Source organism: Neopsephotus bourkii, unplaced genomic scaffold (genome assembly GCF_033783945.1).
Source record: "Neopsephotus bourkii isolate Nb327-2 ecotype Australia unplaced genomic scaffold, CSIRO-AGI_Nbou_v1 NB_31, whole genome shotgun sequence".
Lineage (NCBI taxonomy): Eukaryota > Metazoa > Chordata > Aves > Psittaciformes > Psittacidae > Neopsephotus > Neopsephotus bourkii.
In genome coordinates, this window is record NW_026900548.1 from 1,152,288 (window position 1) to 1,174,813 (window position 22,526).

General features: G+C 40.8%; 1 protein-coding gene across 8 annotated transcripts in view; it reads left to right on the forward strand.

The window, feature by feature from the left end:
• Nucleotides 1-21,812, forward strand: part of KANSL1L (KAT8 regulatory NSL complex subunit 1 like) — a 65,528-nt gene extending 43,716 nt beyond the window's left edge. For 7 of the 8 annotated variants that reach the window (XM_061344700.1, XM_061344715.1, XM_061344727.1 and 4 more), the window contains 9 exons: nt 3,887-4,022; nt 7,051-7,161; nt 7,357-7,494; nt 9,691-9,815; nt 11,236-11,360; nt 12,247-12,301; nt 17,680-17,792; nt 19,237-19,417; nt 20,013-21,812. In XM_061344700.1, the coding sequence (XP_061200684.1) occupies nt 3,887-4,022; nt 7,051-7,161; nt 7,357-7,494; nt 9,691-9,815; nt 11,236-11,360; nt 12,247-12,301; nt 17,680-17,792; nt 19,237-19,417; nt 20,013-20,261 (1,233 nt within the window). In that variant the 3' untranslated portion in view covers nt 20,262-21,812. The remainder of the gene's footprint in view (nt 1-3,886; nt 4,023-7,050; nt 7,162-7,356; nt 7,495-9,690; nt 9,816-11,235; nt 11,361-12,246; nt 12,302-17,679; nt 17,793-19,236; nt 19,418-20,012) is intronic. The other variant, XR_009724092.1, reaches the window with a different exon arrangement.
• Nucleotides 21,813-22,526: the final 714 nt, after the last annotated feature.

Sequence of the window (22,526 nt, forward strand, 5' to 3'; positions counted from 1 at the left end):
AACACAGTGCCCTGTTGGTTTGAGCTGTACATAGCACTTCTGGAGGATTCCAATTTAGTAGTGTTTTTGGTGTTCAAAGAGGAGGTATCAGCCACCCACCTGGTGGTTCATTTGGATCCTATCGTTAACTCTGCAGTTTAGTTGGCTACTTGTTTCCTGAAGAACAGTTTCAATATTGAGGGGGAGAGCTCTTTGATATTGCTGAGGAGTTCTGAGTGTGTGTGTTTAGGGAGAATAAATGCTTTTTTCTTGCTTTTTTCAGCTTATAAGAGTAATGGGAAACAGACGTGACAGGTATTCAGCCGAGTGTATTTGAGCTAACTTCATTAGCTTCTTGCAGTCATACACATCAGGGTACTTAAGCTGTGGCTCCCTGCACTGTTACACTCAGGAATGTTTCCAGAAATGGTAGGAGTTCCAGTGGGCAGTAGCTGCAGCTCTTGAAATGAGAATTTACTTCAGAGTTTTTAACTGGGAGCATGAAACATGTTTCTTCTTAATTACAGCAGCTTCATAGACTCAGTCTTTAGTGTTCAGTAGTGTTCAGCCTTCTGACCCTTCTGGAACAGAGGCTTGAGCCAGTTGTGCCCTCTCTAATGCATTGATTTATCACAGGTAAGTGCAAGAATAATTTTTACTATAAAAAAAAAATTGCTCACTGTATTTTATGTAACTTAGTAAAACAGTACTGAGGAGAAAAAATCCAAGGTTAAAATTCATAATACTTCAGAAAATAAGATTCTGTTGGTGACACCAATCCTTAGCAAGTTGAAAAGAGAACTACTATTTTAATTGAAGACTTAAGGCTGCACACTTCTGATTTCCTCTAAAATACAGTGTATTTTCTTTTCCATGATAGAATTGATTTAATATAGTGTTATTCTTCATATCTACTTGAGCTGAGGAGGCATGAGGCTTTATATTTCAATAATGAAGAAGAATGTTTCAGGAGATGTACAAGGGGTACTGCAGGGATGAAATGAGATGAGTTTTGTAATCTTTCTTGCTTTTGTAAGGGTTGGCATTGTGGTCGGGCTTGATGTAGAGGCCTGTCTTCTAAAAGCTGTGCACTGCAGCTTTCCTGAAACCACTCATTGCTGTGGCTGAATGGATATACTTGTGGGGTTGTTTTCAGTTGGGTTTTGGTGGATTTTGTTGTTGTTGTGTTACAACATCAATAATTAATGGCTGTAAAAGCCAGTTGGGTAGTAGGCTCTGTTCTGCACTGAATTGGAAGGGAGGAGAGTTCAGTTTCTCAATAAACAGTTCTTCAGTTTTGGTTAAATAAGGTTGAAGCTCTTTCTTTGACTGAGCAACACGCTTTCATTCCAGAATGAAGGGCTTCTGAAATGTTCTCACCAAGGCTTGATTAAATTGACATTCTTGACAATTTCATGATTTCACCAATTCAGTTTTCCAGTGGAAAGCTACTCCATCAGAAATACAGACCAGATCCGTAGCTGGGGACACAGACACTGCCAGAATTTTTAGCTCTTTTCAAGTAATTTCACAGGCATTAGAGTAAAATTACTCTTGCTTCTATAGAAGTCCTTATTTTCTTTTGAATTACAGACTGACTTCATGAAAGATTTCATTATTTAGATGTTCATGCAGAGCCATCAAGGAAATAAGACAAAAATTCAGGCAGAAGGTTTTGTAACTTCTACCACAGACAAGATGAGGAAAAAAATTTTGCTTTTACTAATGTCGGCAAATGGCTTTTAGTATCGTTTCCAAATAGATGGAGGCTGTGGAGGTTGTTTGACTACGTATGCATGTTTTTGAGCAGGCATAGCTTTAAGCTAGTTTCTAAATATGTTTGGGACTAAAGTTAAAGCAAGAGCGGGTCAGGGACTAAAGACTGGGTGGATGTCACTTGTGTTGGTTCTATATATATATTTTGGAGGTAACTTTCCTGATGGGTGTTTGGGGGTATCTTTTTATAGAATGAGAGATTTATCATTTACTGTAATGTGGATTCATTCCTGTAAAAAAAGACACATGCCAGCAGATGGAGTGAAGTTACTTTTAAGTAGTGGAGATTCACTAAATAGTTAATTTCTAACACCAAAATATCAAGAGGGAATTTTCTTTTCTGCAGTTTTGCAAAGCAAGCCCTTATTGCATTGAAGGTAGAGCAACTACATTTAAGCTTTCGTTTAATGGTCCATATAATTGGAAACATTAAATTCGCTTTAGCATCTATTCCTCTAGTGTTTCCAAACACAGGTCCCAGTTCTGCCAAGACTCCATGGATGTTTAAAGTTTAACAGATGAAGATTCCCATATGTCTGTCACAGGAAAATAAAAGAACATAGATTTAAAGGAGTCCTGGGCTAGGAAAGAATTCTTTCCAAATGAAGTTGGAAGTACTCATGCATGCACCTGTGTATGGAGATCAAGGTGGATTTAGGACTACGAATGTTTTCCTGGAAAGTGAAATACAAGAGCCCCACCACCACAGGGTCTTCTCTGCTCCAGCATCATAACATGCTTACTTGATCTTAATAGTTCCTGCAGTACAATACCAGCACAGGGAATTTGTCAGTTGGGAAGAAGGGAAGAGATGGGAAAGGGGAACTTTTTAAGAAATATTTTCTGAGTCAGTGTGAGTTGTAAATACTGATGCCACTTGACAGGACTGATTTCAGTAAGTGGAAGGGGATTTTATGTGGTGGGTATAATCACTAATACATGAGTAGCACTGCTAGAATACAGCCTGGAATAGTTCAGGCAGGAGGAAGCAGCTGAAGAGGTTTCTTGGATTTGGAAAGCAGAAATACTGAAAATACAAGTAGTGTTTGTTTCATGACCTTGCCTCCAATGGAACTGCTAGATGGTTTCCTTTCATTGCATAAAAAGTCGTAAGAAAATCAAGACAACCACTCTTATATTTATTCTTACAGTTTTTTACATTAAAATCCTGTTCCAGGAGGTGATAAATGTGATTGTTTGTGCAGTGTTAGGCTGAGACCCTTGAAGTACCCCATTGCCCCCGTCCCTCCCTCTCTGTAGGATTTTTTGGGTTACTACTGCTAGTATCCAGTAAAGCTGAAAGTAGCGTAAGCAGCACTATTTCCCTGCAGTGCTTTTGTAGGTTATTCTGAGGCGAAGTCTGCTGTTAACTTCTGCCCTGTAGTACCACATTCAAAGTCCTTCTGTCTTTCAGAGATCAGTATGTTGCCTGCACTCTGCTGCTATTCCTGCCCATTTTCACCCTGCCTTTTTCCTTAGTGTCCTGCTGCCTCACACCTACCAGTTCTGTGCAATCCATCATTTTACCAGCTAACTTTATCTTTTTTTACAGCTCTCCTCTTTCTAGTAATTCCTCTTACTACCTATTAGTGAATCCTCAATGCATGCCTCTCGATATTAATTGCTGTGTATCTCTTATTTGTGTTGCTTATCTGATAATTTGAATTCTAACAAGGTTAGGATTTTGCCCCCTTGCTTTGTATAAGTACACAATGTGCTCAAAATGTTTAATATTGTTTCTTGCATGAAAATGTCTGTCTAGACATACTGAAAACCTTGCTAAGACTAAGGGGATGAATGAAGGATATTTAGTCTGGTGTTAGTTTTGTTTGTGTATCTATATTATGCCTGTTGTGCTGGAATGCAATTTTAAGGGATGTTTGTTTATCATAGGATCTATCAAAGTAATGATTGGAAACAGTTTCATTTTCTGTGTTCTTTGTATTGTGCACTATAGTCCGTACGTGGAGGTAAGTCACATTTAGAGTATCTGAAGTCTGTAGGAATCATTTTCCTATTCCCATATTAAAGAGTGTCTCTCACTGACATTTTTCTTTCTTTTTTGTTTTCCTTCTGATCTAATTTGAAGGAAGTGAGTGAAGTTAACCTTTGTTTCTGTGTATCCTTGCAGACTTTGCCATCTAGAGATGTCTCCTTTCCATATAAAACTCAGTTCCCTTATAGTGAGTACAGCACAGAATCTAAAATACTAGATTACGTGCAAGAGCTGGACTCCTCCTTCCATCCAGTCTTATCATTCCCTGCAGGTAAGTAACACCAGAGAGAACTATAACAGAGGGTGGTTGTGCTTGTGAGAGCTGTAGAGTTTATGGACCATCTTCTCAGTGATTTTTAGAACTTAGTTCTCTTACAGTTCTTTTTCCTCATACTGGCAAAATATGTGAGTTTAACTAAATGAAAATCTTAACTTAAAATCTTAAGTTCATCCTCACATTTAAAAAACAAACCTTCTACGTTTCCCATACCAGTAATGTGATTACAACCAAAAAGCTTTATTTAGGTTTTCTGATAGTTTTTTGTGATAGTCATTTTGGTGGTCTTTGAAGTTTATGGTTACTGTCAACTGATTCTTTAATCTTCTTGAACAACAATGTAGATGATGATGTTTGTGACTCAGCTCTGAAACTAGTGCACGTGCAGCCTGACATCTCTTGGAGCTTCAAAATAGCATATTTAATGCTGTTATCTGCAGAAGGGATGCATACTATTGGATTTTAGTTTTGGGGGTTTTTTATTATAGGAAAAAACTATTTCCAGATAGTTGTTCACCAGTACAGGATTTCTGCTGTTCTTGTGGTTGTCTTTGCCACAGAATAATCCTGAACATGATGCTGGGATCTCTGTAGAAGTGTTTGAGTCTTTAAGCAAACCCAGTGTCTTCCCAGGATGACAGTGTAGATGCTGCAGCCTGGTATTAGGAATTCAGGGATTAAAGCAAAGCTTGGGTTTGGAGAACTTGTCACTGGCCAGTAGAGAAGACCGAAGCACAAATATGGAAACCTGCAGAGGACTCTATTCTTGAAGGTTTACAAGCATTTACATCCCCCATGTGGGATAAAGAGATTATTTTGAGGAGCACATAGGCGAAACAGAACACTCACTCCAAGAATGCAACAGCAAACATCCCAGTCAGGAGGACGCTGTTGTGGAGAGGAGAGAAAAACACCTCTTAAGTCTCTCTTATTTACACACATTCTCCGTGACTTACCCTGTGACTCTGACAGCCCAGCTGGACAGGAGCCAGGGGGGTTAGAAGTCTGTTCAAGGATAGTCATATAAGGCTATGCCCCTTGCATTCATTCTTACCTTGCTCTTTAAGGGAGACTAGGAAGTGTAACAAGAATATTGACATTTTCTTTTTTTAAAAGAAAGATTAATCATAATGGAAAAACCTGGAAGACTTTGGATTGCACTGTGGCAACTGTTGGTCACTTTGCCAGGATGGAGGAAGAAAAATGTTATTTTAGCTTCGTTCCAATACCAAGAACATCTTTCATTTTGAGGAATATTAATTCTGTTTTCGAGGAGCCTGAGCCTCGCTAATAATAGTTGAGACAGGAAAAGAGTCCTGGACCTACAATCTCCTGCTCAGATGCAGTCCTTGTTTTTGAGGGAGGCTAGGTTTATGCTTCTCTCTGTGCTTTGTGTACTTTGCTGTCTTTACCTCCTCATGAAGACCACTGGTCTATTTGTCATTTTCTTTCATATGAAAGAATTATTCTGGATAAATATTTTTCCCTTTCAAAGGAGAATCATAATTTCCAGGCAGCCCAGTAAATACAGTGTAGTGAGACTGGTATACTGACAGAAAACAACAGGAGAAATATTCTGTTTCTTTACTTAACTGTTGTGACTGATAAACCTTTCAGACCTTCTTTATGTTTTACTCAGAAGTAGAACAGGAAACACAGCAAAAACCTTGGGGTCTTGTGAAAAAATAACTAGTTAAATCCATATCGAATTGAAATAAATTGTCATTTTTTAGTTAGCAGAATATGTTGAGTTTCTTCCCTGGCACATCCTGAAGGCACATTGAGGCTAAGATTGTATGTAAATAAAACCAGTTTAATGCCCACCCCTTGGCCCTGCTCTCAGTCCTCATTCTGAATTAATAGTTGTCAAACCTGCCTCTTACATTCACATATTTATTTCTACTTAATTTCTTGTTTTTCTTGTAATTTTGTTTCTGGAAAGGCTTTTCAGGTAGAGACTTCTTTTTCTTAAGCCTTCTTGCATTACAACAGTGGGTAAATTCCTTACCACTTGAGATGTTTTGCAGTCTAAGTCTGGGTTAGAACTCACTCAGGAAATGAATTACATTGCCCTGCTGTAGCCTTTGCCAGAGAGGGAAAGAAGGAATGTACCTTGAAATTACCTCTAGGCTCCCAGCAGTAACAGTTTCCAAAGGCATTTAGTTTTACTTTGACCTTCTTAATTCTGGAGTAATTTCAGTGTGGACATAGTTTATTCCAGACATGACACAACCTTGCTCTTTCTTACTTGAATTTTGAACACCACAAAATAAGTGCTGTTTATCTACTAAAGGCATGTGCTTACACACAAGAGCAGTCCTAAATTTGAATCCTACCTTGATCTTAAGTTGTCCCATCAACCCTTAGGAGTTCTTCGTGGTAGAGAGCTTGGAACCGCTTAAGCTACCGCCTTGGTCAGCATGTATGGCAGTGTGGCTTCACAGCTAAAATGAATTTGGTTTTACCCTGGCATAACCCTCACTGCAGGTTAATAGAAAGAGGGATACTTGTGGTCTCACCTCCAGGCAGTTACTGAAGATTATCTTGTACAGTATTTAGATAATGGGTAGAAAAGGCAACAGGGATAATTATGGGAGATTGCACTCATGCAGTAAGTATCCTGCTGAGAATTACCTTGCCTGAAATTTTCTTTTTAATCATCCAAAAATCACTTATTTCAAATGTCTGGCTGGGCTTTTTTGGAATATTGTTGTTGAGTTTTCCTTTGGTGTCACCAGTTTCAGGACATCTTTTCCTATATTGTCTTCAGCTTTGACAGTATGAAGACACTGGTGCCGTACATCCAAGTGATCAGTCCTTGCAGAAATTACTGGGCATTGCTGTTCTTCATGAGTTGAAGGACTCAAGGCAGTGATACTCCTCGTAGATCATAGTACATAGTGCTGTGTGATGTAAATTGATTCCTAGACCTTCAGTGATGATGCATAATTTATTGACACAGAGGTTGCCATCTTTCTGACAGACAGACCCCATTCAATTTGGATTTTTCTTTTTTCATTAGATATTCCTCTTCACATATACTTTGAAGCATTATTAAAGAAGGATGACATCAAAGGAGAACCTGTTGATACCTCATCTTCAGGAGGGGAAGTTAAAGCATCTCCAGAAAATGGTATGTAGATGTTCAATTTATAAACTTGCCACAAAGCAGGTTATCAGAGAAGGTAACTGGCAAGGCTTTAGGTGGTTTTATATCAGAAGCCTGGGTTTTTTTTCCATTATAAATAGTTCAGGAATTGAGATTGCTTGTAAATAGCACCAGTGGAAAATATATTTTTCAAGATGATACATGCTTTTTCTGTTGTAGACCATAATCAGCGTAATGTTTCTATCAAGCAATGGAGCGATGGCTGTTTATCTACTTCCAAATCTCAGTCAGTATCAGGAACATCTGACCAGCTGTCAGAAGGCAGAAAGAAAAGACATCTCAGTGAGACAGCAGTAGGTAAGAAAAAATGGTATTACTTAAGGCAGCACTACTTCTTTTATGATTTCTACTCTATAGATGAATTTGTTATCAGTGAGCTTTGACAATTAATTTTAAGTTGTCTCTAAAAAGGATATTGTTACAAGACTTTACAGGACTTAGGACACCGTGAAAAGAATCTGCTGTTTTAAAGTATAGTAATCTTTCTTCTTGAGTGTATACTACAAAAAGAGACAACCTTCTGTGTTTCACTTTTGGAATACTCTTGAAGGAAACTGCTCCACAGTCCAGTTGTGTTTTTCTAATACTGGGTGTCGTTGTTTTTAATATGAAAGAGTTTTTTATAGTAGTCAGTGAAACAGACTGAATTGCAAAGTTATCTGTCAAATCATGTGCCTGACCAAACATCTACTATTCCTGGCATCTTTGTTAGCTATGTTTCATTTGTTGTGTACTGTCATTTGTGGTTCTGGTTTCCTTCCAGACTGTGAAGAGGACTTAGGGGTAGCCAGTACTTATAATTAGTGTTTTCACCCTTATCTTTATATTTTAAGCTGTTGAATCTCTGCTTAAGCACTTGGTAAATGAATAGAAATTGCCCTGAAAGTTCCGTAGGGTAATACGATATTTGGGGAGCAAAAAGTTCAGCATACTATTGTAAAGATAAATACCACCTTACCTGTCCAGGCTATTAGAATGTAAAATCTAACAGATTATATTACAGATTCATTTATGTGGAAAACTTTTGGCAAAATCCTCCCAAGAAGTTTGAAGAAAATAAATCATTGAGTAAGAGGACAAACTATGTTAGTTTAAAAGTTCCCCTGAGAAAGAATTGAAAGGTATAAATGATAGTTAACATTGTGGAAAAATCACTTCTGGTGCATAGCCAGGTAAAACTGTTAGCGTGGTCTTGCAGTAGAGGTGGAGATAGGGGAATTACTATAGAGATGATTTAACTGAAAATTATGATCTATTTAAAAGAACAAACCAAACTACAACCAACCAAAAACCCCTTACTAATAAAAAGTTACAGGAGAGAGTAAAAGGTGGTTTTGGATACACTGAAAACTGTCTCAGCTTTAGGTGTTTAACGGTTCCCTAAGTCTACTGTCATACACGCGGCGATCAACAATTGGAGTTACTTGAGTGCACTAGTAAGAGAGAAAACTGCTTGCTATAAACCTTTTGAAGTTACAATTAGTCTTCTGCCAATAGTATTTAGTTCTTTGAGTTAATGGAACAAAAAAAAAAAAATAAAGCAATCTTTTATCATGAGGATCAGTTTCCCAGTGCCAGAAAACTGCTATGTGGTGTATTTGTGAGTAGCAGCAGCAGTTCTAGCTTATTAGTGCTACGGGTATAGTACTACATATTTATTCCTAATTTGGGCTCTGTCTAGGAGAAATTATCCATGGGGAAGGTCAGCCTGATGAACAAGGCCAAAAATAAAAGCTGTGTGCCAGGGAGCTGCAGAGCTGCCTAGGAGATGAGAGTTCATGTCCTTGACCCAGCCTGTGCAATGCCATCTTTAAGATCAGTCTTACCTCTTTTTCTGTGTTGGAATTCATGGATTCTTTTTATTAGTCAGTATATTAAATCTGAGTTTTCTTTTCTTACTGGAAATTAAGGTAGAGGGAAAACAGAACACGGGTGGTTAAATTCTGAACCCCGTAAATGCTCTTTACACTGGGAGTGAGTAAGAGTAAACAAGAATTAGTTTATCTGGAACAATGGACCGCTACTAGAAGAAACCACACATGGAGATCTAGAAACTGATTGTTTTTCACCCTTGCTGCGAGTTTTCTTTTATCATTTATCAAGGAAGAAACTGTCAGTGAGGGCTCAGTGGATGTCAGTGAGATGCACCCCAGCCGGGGAAGTACCTTTAGGGAACACTGGGGACCGTTCCTCTAAGTCTGACTGCATTTGTGCTCCTATGGTAGCTCTTGAAAAAAAGCAGCAGGATTTGCCCATATGAAGCTGGTTCCACGAGAAGAAATCCTTCATAGAAGGAAAGGGATGAGTTTTATATAACAACAAGACAGGATAAGTAGCAAGTGTTTATTTAGATGGCTTTTTTTAGTATTTGGTAAATTAAGTGGTTAGCTGTGGGCTTCTAGAAATGACTTTACTATTACTGTATGGAAAAATATCTTGGTCTGATAGACAATAGCCAGTATGCCTTTTTTTTATTACTATTTTTCGTGGCAGGAGAACATAACACTAGGTTTGAGACATTCTCCTTTCAACAAGCAGAACCTGAATCCCACAGCAGTTTTGCTGCCGCGACCAATGTCAATGTGATGTCTAAGCCCTCTCCCAGCACTTCATCACAGGTAAAGCAAAAGCGTGTCACTGTCTTAACTGAATTATCAACAGAGAGCTGTGCAGATTAATAATCCAAACCCATGTGCCTTTTGTATCTAAATTAGTGTTAAATTACAGTACCGAGCGTTTTCACAATGAACTAAGTGGATTATGTCAAGTGATTTATTCCAGATTGAGTATGTGGTGTTCCTAAAACAGATACTTTCTTGTAAAGGAATTTTGCAGATCATATAACTAGAGAGTAAGTTTAGTTTATGGCCGTTGGGCCTTTTTCTTTTCCAAATTTTATTAAATATACTGTGATTTATGCTCTGAATTTTACACAAAGGCTCTTATGACCCTTTTGTCTTGGTACAGCTACGTAAAATGGCCTCGTGGTGCAAATATAGTTGCAGAATTTGTTAACTCTTAGCTTCACTATTTAAAACCTCTTTGAGCAGAACTACAGGCAAACTCTTGGGTATATAAATCTGCTGAGGAGCAGCAGAGCTCTAGTTCAGTGAAGCTCCTGCAGAAATACACTTTGTTTTATTGGAGTTCATTGACAATTTTGTCATAATACTTGGATTTCAGTCCGATGGTTCTGCTAAGCATAGTGGTATACTGGTGCTCTGTAAGTTGTCATATTTCAATCTGCTGATGGCTCCTGGAGGGCTGGGTTTAAATCTGTGTCCCCCACATAGTTCTGACAATGCACACTCCTCTTTTTTCCCTTGCTTGAGCAGTTCACCATCAAAGAACACCTAAAAGAGCATTTAGAATAGGCTGCTTCCTTTAAAGTCCAGCTAAAAAGTGAGATCTTGTAATATGGAATGTATCATGATTTAAAATTAAATTTTCTCCTGTAATTGAGGAACTTCAGGTTTTGACCCATGCAGGTTCCGTGCACTGGTGGGCAGACTACCACCAGGAATCCTACTGTGATCACAGCAAAGAAATGCACTTTGTCATGTGTTCCTGTGTGCAAATGTCTTCTGTACTTCTTTGAGAAAACCACTCTTCCTGTAGGCTGTTCTTCACTGCTTAATGTAGCTTCATTCTTCGGGAATTCTTAATTGTATCACACTGAAGGTTATGGATTAGTAGATAGATTATAGAAGTTCACCTTTGTAGACTGAACCATATGAAGAAGGCAGCATTAACTTCAGAGTTCTCATAAGTATTCAGGATTAACTGTAACTGAAATCAAGGAAAAGAAGCTCACTGATTTGAGCAAGAGTTATGCCAAAAGATTAAACCCTGAAGATTGTTTTAAGATTCATTGAGATTCCATCAAGGGGAGGAGCAGCAGCAGAGGTCATTAAGCCTCTAGAAAATGTGTTTGAGTTGCAGACTTTCTCCTCGTGCATTTCTGATGTTTCTCAGCTAACATGCAGTTCCTGTGATTTGAGCTGACAAATCTCCTCTGGTATTGATTATATTGTACAGCATAACTCCAGGAGGAGGTTGAGAAGCGAGAGCTCCTATGATATAGACAACATCGTTATTCCAATGTCTCTGGTGGCACCATCGAAGTTGGAGAAACTACAGTACAAAGAAATCCTCACACCAAGGTTTGTTCATGACCTCCTTAGTTGCAAAGAAGATACTAAAACAAACGTGAGAACATGATTCTGAGATAATTTATAGTATTAGGATCATCTTTTCATGCACTTGATTTTCAGTTTGTGTGACTGCAGCTGTGGGAAGACATGGCATCTGATAGCACAAGGGAAATAGTCTGATAACACGTAGGGAGGTGGCAGATGCACAGACTGGCTAAAAACAGAAGTGGGTTCATACCATGACTGTAGTCATATTCATGACCTTAAATACACCATAAGGCTGACATATTCTGAATGGTCATTTGAAGGTTGTTGTCTTTTTTGTGTGTTATGGTTCATGAGAACATAGTTAACTATTTTCAGTGGATTAAACAGAAATAGTTTCAGCATATATTTGTAAAATTTATCAATTCTTATACAGTACAATAAGCTTTTTTTCTTCCATTAAGTGTAAACCTGTAATTTTAGAAACATTTCTAGAAACAGCTTTTTATTTTGATTGCTAAAACAAGATAATTCATCTCCTATGCTGAATTGCTAGCAAATTGCATCAGATGGCTGAATGCAGTTCCATATTTTAACTCTCTAATTTGTATTTGTTTTTATATTGTCTTTGAAGCTAAAACTCATATTAAGACTAGTGGGTAGCTTAAAGGCTGTGTTGGAAAAAGGAAGGTTAAATATTGGTTTGGGAAAGGAAAACCTAAATTTGAGGCATCTGTTACCAGCTCTCTATATCTGAAGCTAATTTATTTGAAAGGATTTTGAATCAGAAGCAATGTTGAAGGAGGTGTAACTAACAATAGAGTGCAGAAACAGGAGAGTCATCCCTACTGCTGCAATAATGAAGCAGTGTTCAGGTTAATTAATTTGACTTTCCTTGTCTCACTTCCAGCTGGAGAGTTGTTGAATTTCAACCTTTAGAAAGCTCTCCTACAGATGAAGAAGAGGTAAGCTGTATTTTAATTAAATCAGCAGTTGTTAATTAAATGAGCTATAATACAGAATTGGGATAATTGGTATGTATTTTCCAAAGTCACTGACTTCATGCAAGTATCAGACTGAAAATGTATCTCATCCCAACCTACTTGACCCTATGGTGGATGACAGGAATGGGAGTATATCTGTTCATAATCATTGTTCACTTGGTTGGTTGGCTCCTCTGTCCCTTGCTGCTGGCACGGTCAGTGCTCCCTAAGGGCCCTTTTGCACAGGCCTCCACCTTCTCTGCTCACAAGCACTGTGGTGCTGGGTCTCTTCCAGGCTACCTGTGCTGTAATGTGTGTCCTTCTCTCTCATCTTATTTTTCCATGGCCAGCTCCCATGGTGTGTTGCTCTTCAGAAGATCATTCAGAAATTTGCCTGTGAGCCCAGCAGGTTTTCCTCAGTTTTCTTCTCCTGCAACCTTCCAGCTGGGAGCAAACTTCTTTTGTTGTTGTCAGGAACAATGTAACTTTTAGCATTTCCTGCTTGTCCCTTGAGCTAAGTTTGCACTTAGCTACTGTAGTGCTACTGTTTATTCCCCCAGACCTAATTTACCTCTTTTCTTCCAGGGAATGTCCGTGGACTTTGCAGCTGGGGCTCCCTTTCTCCCCTTTCTCAAATCAGGGGTTTGAGAATTTCCTAACCCCAGCACAAATTGTGCCAGCAGGTCTCTCCCTAGGCTTGTTTTCTGTCCTTTGTGGCTTCTTTTCCATAAACTTGCCAGTTTTGCTGTGCTTTAGACATCTCTGTCTTCCTCCAGTCTCTGCTATAGGCCCCTATCAACTGTTGTAACTGTAAGACTTGTATTCATACCTTCACCATCATCATCATCATCACAGACTGGTTTGGGTTGGAAGGACCTTAAAGCTCATCCAGTTCCAACCCCTGCCACAGGCAGGGACACCTTCCACTAGAGCAGGTTGCTCCAAGCCCCTGTGTCCAACCTGGCCTTGAACACTGCCAGGGATGGGGCAGCCACAGCTTCTCTGGGCACCCTGTGCCAGCGCCTCAGCACCCTCACAGGGAAGAGCTTCTGCCTTCCAAGAGCGTTGTGCTCTCAGCTGCACTCATGTGGCACCACACTCTCGGGTCGAGAAGAAGAGAAAAACTTACTCTGTCCCTGTCTTTTCTCATGCACTTAAGAAATTCCGGTGCTCAGATATACATCACCTCCACCACCGCCTTTGGATTCGGTACCATGTCTGCTAGCAGGAAACATGTCTGACCTTCTTTTGTAGTGGGAAGGTCAAACTACATACAGAGGAGAACTCCCCTGCAAGGATACCTAATTAAACCATTTAGAGAGTATCTAACAAGGCAGCAAGGGTGTGCTGTCCCTTGAGAATTTGCTGTTCAGTACTTTCACTTAGTGATTTTGCCTTCAGGGCTTCAAGGGGCTTGTTTGGAGGACTCAGTGGGTTTCTCGTTTAGGTTGCAGATCCCATACAGATGACTTATCTCACATACCTCTAGTGTATTTTGCTGGAGGGAGTTCAAGGTGGCTCTCTATGAAGCTTATGGGCTAATCACTCATTTAGTAGTCCTCCCTATACATTGTGTTTGGCATGACTGGCTGATCCTGTATTCCTGTATTCCATCCTTTGGCCAGGAAATAACTTGAGTTTAACAATAAAGCAGCTTTGCCTCCTGCTGTGGTCCAGTGCTTCTGTATTGTCTGTCAGCTGCTGGGTGGAATGAGAGAGAAGTCAGACAAGAGAAAAATGCTAAAGATCTGTTTGTCTAAATCATCCTTTGCCAATTTCCCCCCTTTCTTTTGGGATTGTGTTAATTGGTTTGGAAGTTTTTCAGAGTACTGGAAAAAGGTGGTTGCCCAATCATAATTCTTCCAATTCCTCGATTTGGGTTTTAGGCTGAGTTAGGTTTGTTACTGATTGAGCGTGAAAAAAGACATGAGGAAACAGCAGCATTTTTTTTTTCTTCTTGCATTTTCTGCTCTCACACTCTGACACTCTTGAAATCGTTCCTTGTACTGAAATCAAAGCAAGTTTCAGTAGATCATCCGTGAAGGACAAGAGAAGGCAAAATGTACTTTCTGCTTTCATATAAAGTAAGCTCTTTCTTTGCTTTCTACTGCATAGTAGCCTGTGAAGGAACTCTATAATAGCATCTTTTCTGCTTGTCCTCTGTGTAGCTAAATTTAAAACTTCTGGAGTTGTTCTTGTGTCAACCAGCAGTTATGGAGTTCTTACACTTGATATCTTCCCCTGCTGCTCTGTCCCTTCTCTTTCTTCTTCATTTAAAGGCTTTCAATTGCAACAACCTGTAATCCATACAACAGACTTGCACCCAGGATTTCCACAAGTTACAAAAATGGGGGGTCCCAAATTTGTCATCCTCTGAGGAGCCACATCTCCAAGGATGGGAAATCATCACTTTCTGAAACTCAGGCCTATTTGCTGTCACTTTGAGTACAAAAAGCTTACCTTTTGTGGGTGCCAGGTTTTTGTTTCTGGACATTTTGCCTAACAAGGGCAAACTTAACAGCTGGGCAATGCAAAGGTTAATCTACTGCCTACGTCTGCTCTGTTTCTTGCCCTAAAAATACTGAGGTTCTGGAAATAGAGCAATTGAATTTCCTGTTTGCAAGTATGAGTTTGGAATCTGCTGTTGCTTTAAGGCAGGGGAGGGTGTGGCATTGGTTTTCCTGGTTTATTTTGGTTTTAGTTTGCTTTGTCCAGGTTAAAGACTCTGGCAAGGCACAGTTGTAAAGTAATGTTCCAGTTTAGTTTGTAGTTGTCTTAGTCATGACAAATCCTTTGGAAGAATTCTGTGTGTAATTAGTTTTGCATTAAGTGTTTCGTGGCTTATGAGTCAGTGTTTCCTGGGAAGCCAAAGACTGAAGCACACAGACTTTGCTGTTTTGAGAACCTTTCAGAAACATTCCGGGTGCTATTCAACGTTAATGCACAGTGTCTTGTACCTTAACTAGATGTGATGTGGGGATCCAAACCTTAGTTTGCTTTAAGTCTTTTTCTTCGAGTGAAATCATTAGACATGCCTCACAAACAGGCCTTCCTAATAGTCTTTTTTCTCGATGTCCCTGCCAGCTCCATCCACTGGGGAATGACAGTCCTTTTGTCCTTTTTCAAACCAATCTTAGCAGGGGGAAATAAAAATTCTCCAGTTCTAGCAACTTTAAATGAACCCAAAGGTGGTGGAGGAAATCTCTAAAGTGTTACTAAACAAGTAGTTAAATCTGCTATCACCAGCTATGGCAAAGGAACCGTAAGGCTTACATCTGTATGTTTCAAAACTCCTCTCTTGGAGAGGAATGTGGACTTTGATTTTTAAACGGAAGCGTGTTAGAAATGAAGTTTTCCCAGCATGAAAAGTTCTGGCAATTTGCTAAGAAAAGTATTTTCAAAGTCTTGAGTTTTTCTTTCAAAATTATCTTTTGTTTCCACTTCAAAGGCAAGCTGAGCACAAGGAAAAATCCTGAATTTTCCCTGAGGGAATAGCACTTCTGTAGTTCATAAAATTCTCACTTTCACGCTATATGCCATTGACCTTGGAAAGTCAGCATCAGAACTGAGATGCAGCCCCACACTGGTGCCATCCAAGTGGCAGAGCTGGTGAATTCCAGAGAGAGGAGGAAACCCATTAAGCTGACTGTTGACTTGCATGAAAGGAAACCAGCAACTAACAAAAGTGTTCTGTGTTTAACATAAATAAATAAAAGCAGTGGGGCATCTTCAAAAAGCAGTCATGAGGTGGGCAAACAAAGCAGGCCTGTTTGTATGAAGGTTCCTGCTGAGTGCTGGGCTGAGGAGGAACCAGACAACTACAGCTGTAACAAGCAGGTCCTGTGGCCAATTCAGATCACTCTGAAATCTTTGGGATCCTTTTCATTGAACCCCTCAGATTTCATTGTGTTGCTGTAGTTCATGACCAGCTGTCTAGGAAGTGTGCTCTCTAGCAAGCTGAGTGCCACTACCACGTAGTTTATAACAGCATAAATGCATTGTAATGCTTTGGGTTTGTGCTCATAATAGTCATAAACCACCTTAGTGCTGCAAGACTTAATACGAAGAACAGCCTCTGCAGAAAACCTATGGGCTGTTAGTTGTTTGGAGTGGAGTACTTCCCAGCTGACAGTGTATACTGCATTGTGTGGTGCTGTCTGGCACTGCAGGGAGGACTCGGCATTTGGGTCTGTATTTCAGTAGTCTTGGTTGGAAGATACATGGTGTTACTTGTGTTAACACCACAGGGAATTTTGCTTTATAGAAGAAATTCAGTTTATTTTCCATGACCCCCCGATTATGGGTACAGGTCTTACTTAGGACTGATCTGGCAATGCAGCTGTACAGCTCCTATGACCAGGAATTGTTCTTTCCTAGAATTCCTCTGCTTTTGTGTGTCAGGAGCAGCTGGCATCAAATCCAATGGCTGCAGCACTCATGTGCTCTCGCCAACCTTAGCTTTTTAGGTGAACTTTGAAGAGCTTGAATGGTTTGGAGCACATTGAAGTAACTCTGAGCTGTGCTGGAGGGGTCCAGCCAAGAGCTCACTGCCATGTGGGGAGTGAGGGGGAAGGGCAGCAAAGTGCTGTTGGTCTGAGGAGCTTCCTGGTGTACTGCCAACAGCAAAACGAAGATGGTTCTTTCTAAGGGAAGATTAGAGGTGGTAGCTGCATCTGAGGAGTTTTACCTAAAAAGCTGGCTCTTGTCTGACTACGAACAGTTGAAAGTACTCACATTAGGGCTGTTTAAAGCTGTACCAGGGTCATGCAAATCATTTGCTAAGAAATAGTCCTTGCAGAGCAGAAAGCATTTTCTGCTTGGTTTCATAGCAGGAATGCAGCACCTCAGGTTTGCTGAGTTCCTGTTGGTGCAGAGCTGTGGAAGTCCTTGGTGATCTCAGACCTGTTTCTCTGTGCTTAAAGAGCACTTGACAGATCCTGCTGCCTCCCAGCCTCCTCCTAAAGCAGTCTTTGGAAACTCCTGGAATTTTTCCTTGTCTTTATTGTGTGCTTTTAATACTGCCCTGATTTGCAAATGAATACTTGTCCTCTTAATTTTCTGCCTCTCACCATAGAGAAAAATGTGTTAGTTGGGAGGGAGGGATAATTTCTATATCCATTCAGATCAACCACAGACGTAAAGAAATAAAGTGAAAGTGACAGCATCCCATATACCAGAGCTGTAGTGAGAACATAAGCTGAATGCACGTATTTTGATGTGCCTTTTTACTGCAAGCATGGATTGTGTTACCTCCTCTTGTTGGTGAACAGACCTCTGCAGAGTTATATCTACTATTAGCTGCCTGTCTTTCTAGTGATGTTCATCTTTATGGCAGCAGCTATCCCTGTGTTTTGTTACAGACAGAAGATCTGTCAGATGAAGTGTTTGCCTTACGCCACAGCAAGTATGAAGAACGAGAGAGAGCAAGGTGGTCGATGTGGGAGCAGAGCCGCTGGCCCAGGAGGAATAGCAGGCAGGTGTATTGACTTTGATCAGAGGGTTCCTGTTGAACATTGTTTCAGATATGCTGTCAGAGAAACGTTGGAAAATGAGGGCATTCTTCATCAGGGATAGTACTGGGTATGTCTGGTGTCGTGGCTGGAAAGGAAAGGCAGTACTGAAACATGGATACGTACAGAAATGTGGCATGTTAGTGACCTGGTATTAGTGAATAAAAATCTACTCCCACTGAGCACGCAGCTCTGCTGGTTTGTACCACTCCCAGCTGTTACAGCTTTAGCCACCAATGAGCCCTTCTTCACTCACCTTAGATGAAAGTGCACTACACTGCCCATTACTGAAGGGTCCAGGGCTGTGCCAGGCTTGAAAAAGTCATTGTGTGAAAATGGTTAACTCTCACCGGCTTGCTGTCTGGTGCAAAACTCAGCAGAATTAAATATAACCCCTGAAAGCCTTGCAAAAAGTAGTGTGTATGAGAGCAAACATCATAAAGCTGTATCTGCAGTTTGGTTCAGGGAAAATGATTCCCATAAATTGCTTCAGAATCTGCCAGGACAAAAAGCATCCTATAAATGCTGGGATAAGTTTTTCTGCTATTTATTGTATGATTGTGTCTACTCTTGGCTGAAATTGAAGCATGACGCTGTGAGTAAACGTATAGAGATAAGGAGGGGGTTTTAATGCAGAATAAAATTAGAGCTAAACAGTATTAAGGAATTCTGTTTTAAGCACTTTTGAACATAAAAAATGCAGGAAGTGTACTGGAAAAATCCACGTTCTGTATGTACCCTTAATTTTTAAACTAGAAACGTCTTGGTAAAATCTTAGTGCTATTGGAATTCAGAAGTAAAACTGCCGTTGATGTGAGCAAGGTCAGGCTTCCTCCTGGCATTCAAGATGTGTGCCAGTATTTCAGGTCTAGTTCAAAGTCGCATTAAGGGCAAGGTCAACATTTTTAATCTTATTTTAACTGATTTGGAGATGCTCCAGAGCAGAGCTGGGGAGCCCAAAGACCTGCTGTTTCCTCTGGAGTACACTGGCACAATCCATTAACAGTGCAGTTTGGATTCCACAGGCTCCTGCCAGTGATGCCGTGTTCTCCTGAGTGGGAACAGCCCACAGCTCCCTGACTTTTCTGGTCCGAAGTTACAGTTCTGGCAAGCATGTGGAGCAGGAGTGGGAGCAGCCACCATCTATCTGTTCTGCAGGCAGAGCATGCCCATTGCAGCCCTGTTTTCCCCAGTTAATTCCTCCACATAGCATGCTTTGCTTTGGCTTCTGACAACAAGGTTGTCAAGAAGCACATGTTTTCATCTGCTCTTTTGATTTAAATGAGTAGAATGTAAGTAGCATGTATGGAGAAACTGAATGCTCTGAAAATAATCTAAACTGTTCCTGGCAATGTGAGGAGGCAGGGAGTAGCTCTGAAGACTCTCTCATCTCTTACCCTGCACTAGGTCTTACAGCAGAAGTGCTGACGGGCGACACAGCCAAGATTCAGCGCAGAAGGACCAGCACAGCAGCTCCTGCACCTCACTGCACTGTGCTGCTGAGCCTGTGCCCAGCTTGACTTCAGAGGCCCCCAGCTCTGTTTGTTCAGGGACTGCACAACTCTGCAGGGAAAACCAGGAAGCAAAGGTGGGTGCTTCCAAGACCTTCCAGTTGTGGTCAGGTCTTCACTGACCACTATCTCTAACCTAAAACAAAGAACCTGAACGTACGCTCCTGTCTCACTGATCAGCTGACACCCTTGTTTATGAACATAGCGCTCCTGTTTAGAAACCAGATTGCTGATCTTTATTAATGAAGCCTCAGGTAAAAATGTCATTGCTCAGTACACACAACATGTTTTTGAGGCAAATGTGGCAGGCCTGAGTTCAGGGATAGCGGATCTTTATTCAGAGATGTTGGCCAGTGTTCCAGACAGGGTCAGGTATCCTGATGGTCTGGCATCATGGAAAAGAGCTTCCCCCCGCTCCTGTACTGTGCCTATTCAATTGCAGCTCTGTTACTAGTTCAAAACCATATGAAGCCAGCCTACACTGACAGCTGGTGCCTAGCAGTGTTGTATTCTTTATGTGAAGAGCACTGCAAACATTGTAAAGACAGACACTTGTTACTTGATAGCAGATCATTCTGCACATAGCTAATCAGTTCAGACTCAACTGACATCCCTTTTCCCTCCTCTTTCCTCTTTCTCCACCCTCACTCCTACCGTTCCCATTCCTTTCAGTCTGGACTGTGGGAACTTCGAGTTTTTCCATTAAAAGATGAAGAGGTAGAAGCTTTACTGTGCCAAGATCAAGTAACGAACCAGACTGAAATGTCAAGTGCAGCTTTGCCCAGCAACTCTCTCTGTACTTCCTGCACACCCATTGGGCTGACAGACAATGGCCATCCACCAAGGAAACAATCCACTGAAGAGGCAGAAGACTGCGAAAACACTTGCCTGGGAATCAGCAATACAAGAAAACAAAGGTGACAGGGAATAATGTGGTTCATTAAGAAAGCCAATTAAGGTGGAGAAAAGTGTAAGGTAAAATCTCTCTTGTTCAGCATATGACAGCACAATTCAAAACCTGTGCGTTAGCCGCATATAATATATTTTCTTTCTTGCTTTGTAACAGGCAGGATTAATCCCAAAGACAACACTTTCTTCTTCCTGAACCCCAAGAGAAAGTAATTATTTCAAGCTGGAAGTCTAATATTCCCAATGTCGGGAGTGGGCGCACATAAATTGCTGGCACCATTCACTTTCTGTTCTCATATTGCCACATTGTTAATAATCATCCTTTTCTGTTTTGTTTTCGAATGCATTTCTGGCCCTAGTGGATTGTGGTGCAGCAGGCGATGCTGTCTACCTTAACCAACAACTTCAACTGAACACAGAAAAACTACTTGAAAAAACAGTAGGGTCAAGTGAGAGCCTCAGATTATTTTCCTGTGTGGTGTGACCACAGGGCAGAAATCTGCCTTTCGTAAGTGCATATGTGTAACCTATGTGTAAGATAAGGGTAGGCTGAGAACAGGCAGTTTCAAAGCAGGCATTCTGGAAGTCTTGCATCTAGCTTAAAACCTGTACTCAGCCCTCAGTAATGCCAGGACATGTTTCATATAGGTGTCCTCAAGCAATGAAATAGGGATAGACCACTGCATTTCAATAGCCGCTGTATCTGCTACTCACAAAGTAGGGTTTCTGCTTCAGTCAGGTGGGTATAGAAAAACAGAAGGAAAGAGGAGTCGAATCAAATCAGTGACGCAGCTCTCTGAATACTGTGGTTTGGATCATCTTACTTCCTTAGTCCTCCAGTAGCAAATGAGGCTCATAATATTTTGCTTTAATATGTTAAAGTCTTGTTTCAGTTTCTGTACAGTGCCTTGGAAGAGTCTCGTAAGTATGCCAACATTTGGTAACTAGCTGAAAAGGAAAAGATGATTGATGTCTTGTGTCCTGCGTTCAGAGTTACTGGCTGGGCTTAAACCACGACATCTAGGATAGAAGACCAATAAAGAAAAAGACCCCAAAGCTTCCCATTGTGATTCCCAGCCAGTTCACAGTGAGGAAACAAAAGCCAAGTTGTTTAAACTTGCATCTAAAAAGCATAGCTTGCGATGTATCCACAGTCTCAAGAGGTATTAACAAAGATTAAACATTGAATGTAGGTATAATCCATCAACAGGAAGTTTTTCTGTGTAGGACAGTTGAAGGCAATTTAATAGGAGTCTCTGCAGCTGTGCAAAATTCCTTCCATGTGTAACATCTGGAGTGGCACTGGACAGATGACCCAGTTGTAGTGTCAGTTTCTATTTTTTGGTCAAAATGACAGGAAATATACACTGGGCATCTGAAAACAGTTAAGTTTCAACACTACAGCCTATTGCTACATTGTAGTTTATTGCACATTCTGATTATTTTTTTAAACACTTTTTTAACACTGGTTTGTCTTAAACTTGAATCTTGCCTCAATGTCTGATACAATAATCTTTGATGCAAGGTTGGTTTTTTAATTAAAAGTTATTTCTATATATGTTGAATACAGTCTGGATTTGATGGCCTTTTGGCAGTGATCCGTCCTCTTGGCACAGAGACCTGCTTCGCCCAGAATGGCTTTGCAGGAACACTGGAGTGGCAGCAACATTGCGCTTGTGCTGTGAGGCTGAGGCCCCCCTTCGGTGTCTCAGTACAAAGGTCCTACATGTGCATCTGCTGCTGGGAAAAGGTTTCTGAAAGTTATGTGCCTCAAATGCTTTGCAGGTCTTTCCAGGCCTGTATCCATTCATTAAGAAGCCTGATCATTAAGAAGCCAGCTCTCATCTAGCTTTGTGGTAAGGTCAGGACTTACTTCTCTGCCTGATCCCTGGGGGCCATTGGGAGGAATTTCTGCAGTTCAGGACCCAGTAAACCACCCCCCTATCTGCCTTCTATGTCCTAAAGGTGCCTCAGGAAATGGAAATGCAATCCAGCGTTTTATGGATAGGACCAAGAGGGACCAAGAACAGGCTGCATCTGCTTTCCTCACATCCCCTGCCTCCCTCCAGCAGCCCTTCATGGGGCAGGTGAATGCTGTGTGCACACGGCAAGGAAGATGATGGGGTTTGGGAAGCCCTAGGCTGTGCTCCTCACCCACAGCACCCGTATCATGATTTCCACCTTGCTGCAGCAGACCAGACACTGTGCCCTGCCCTCTGCTCTGTGCCTCTTTACTCCAGCCAGTGAGCAACCCCTTTTTCAGTAGTTTCAGTTCAC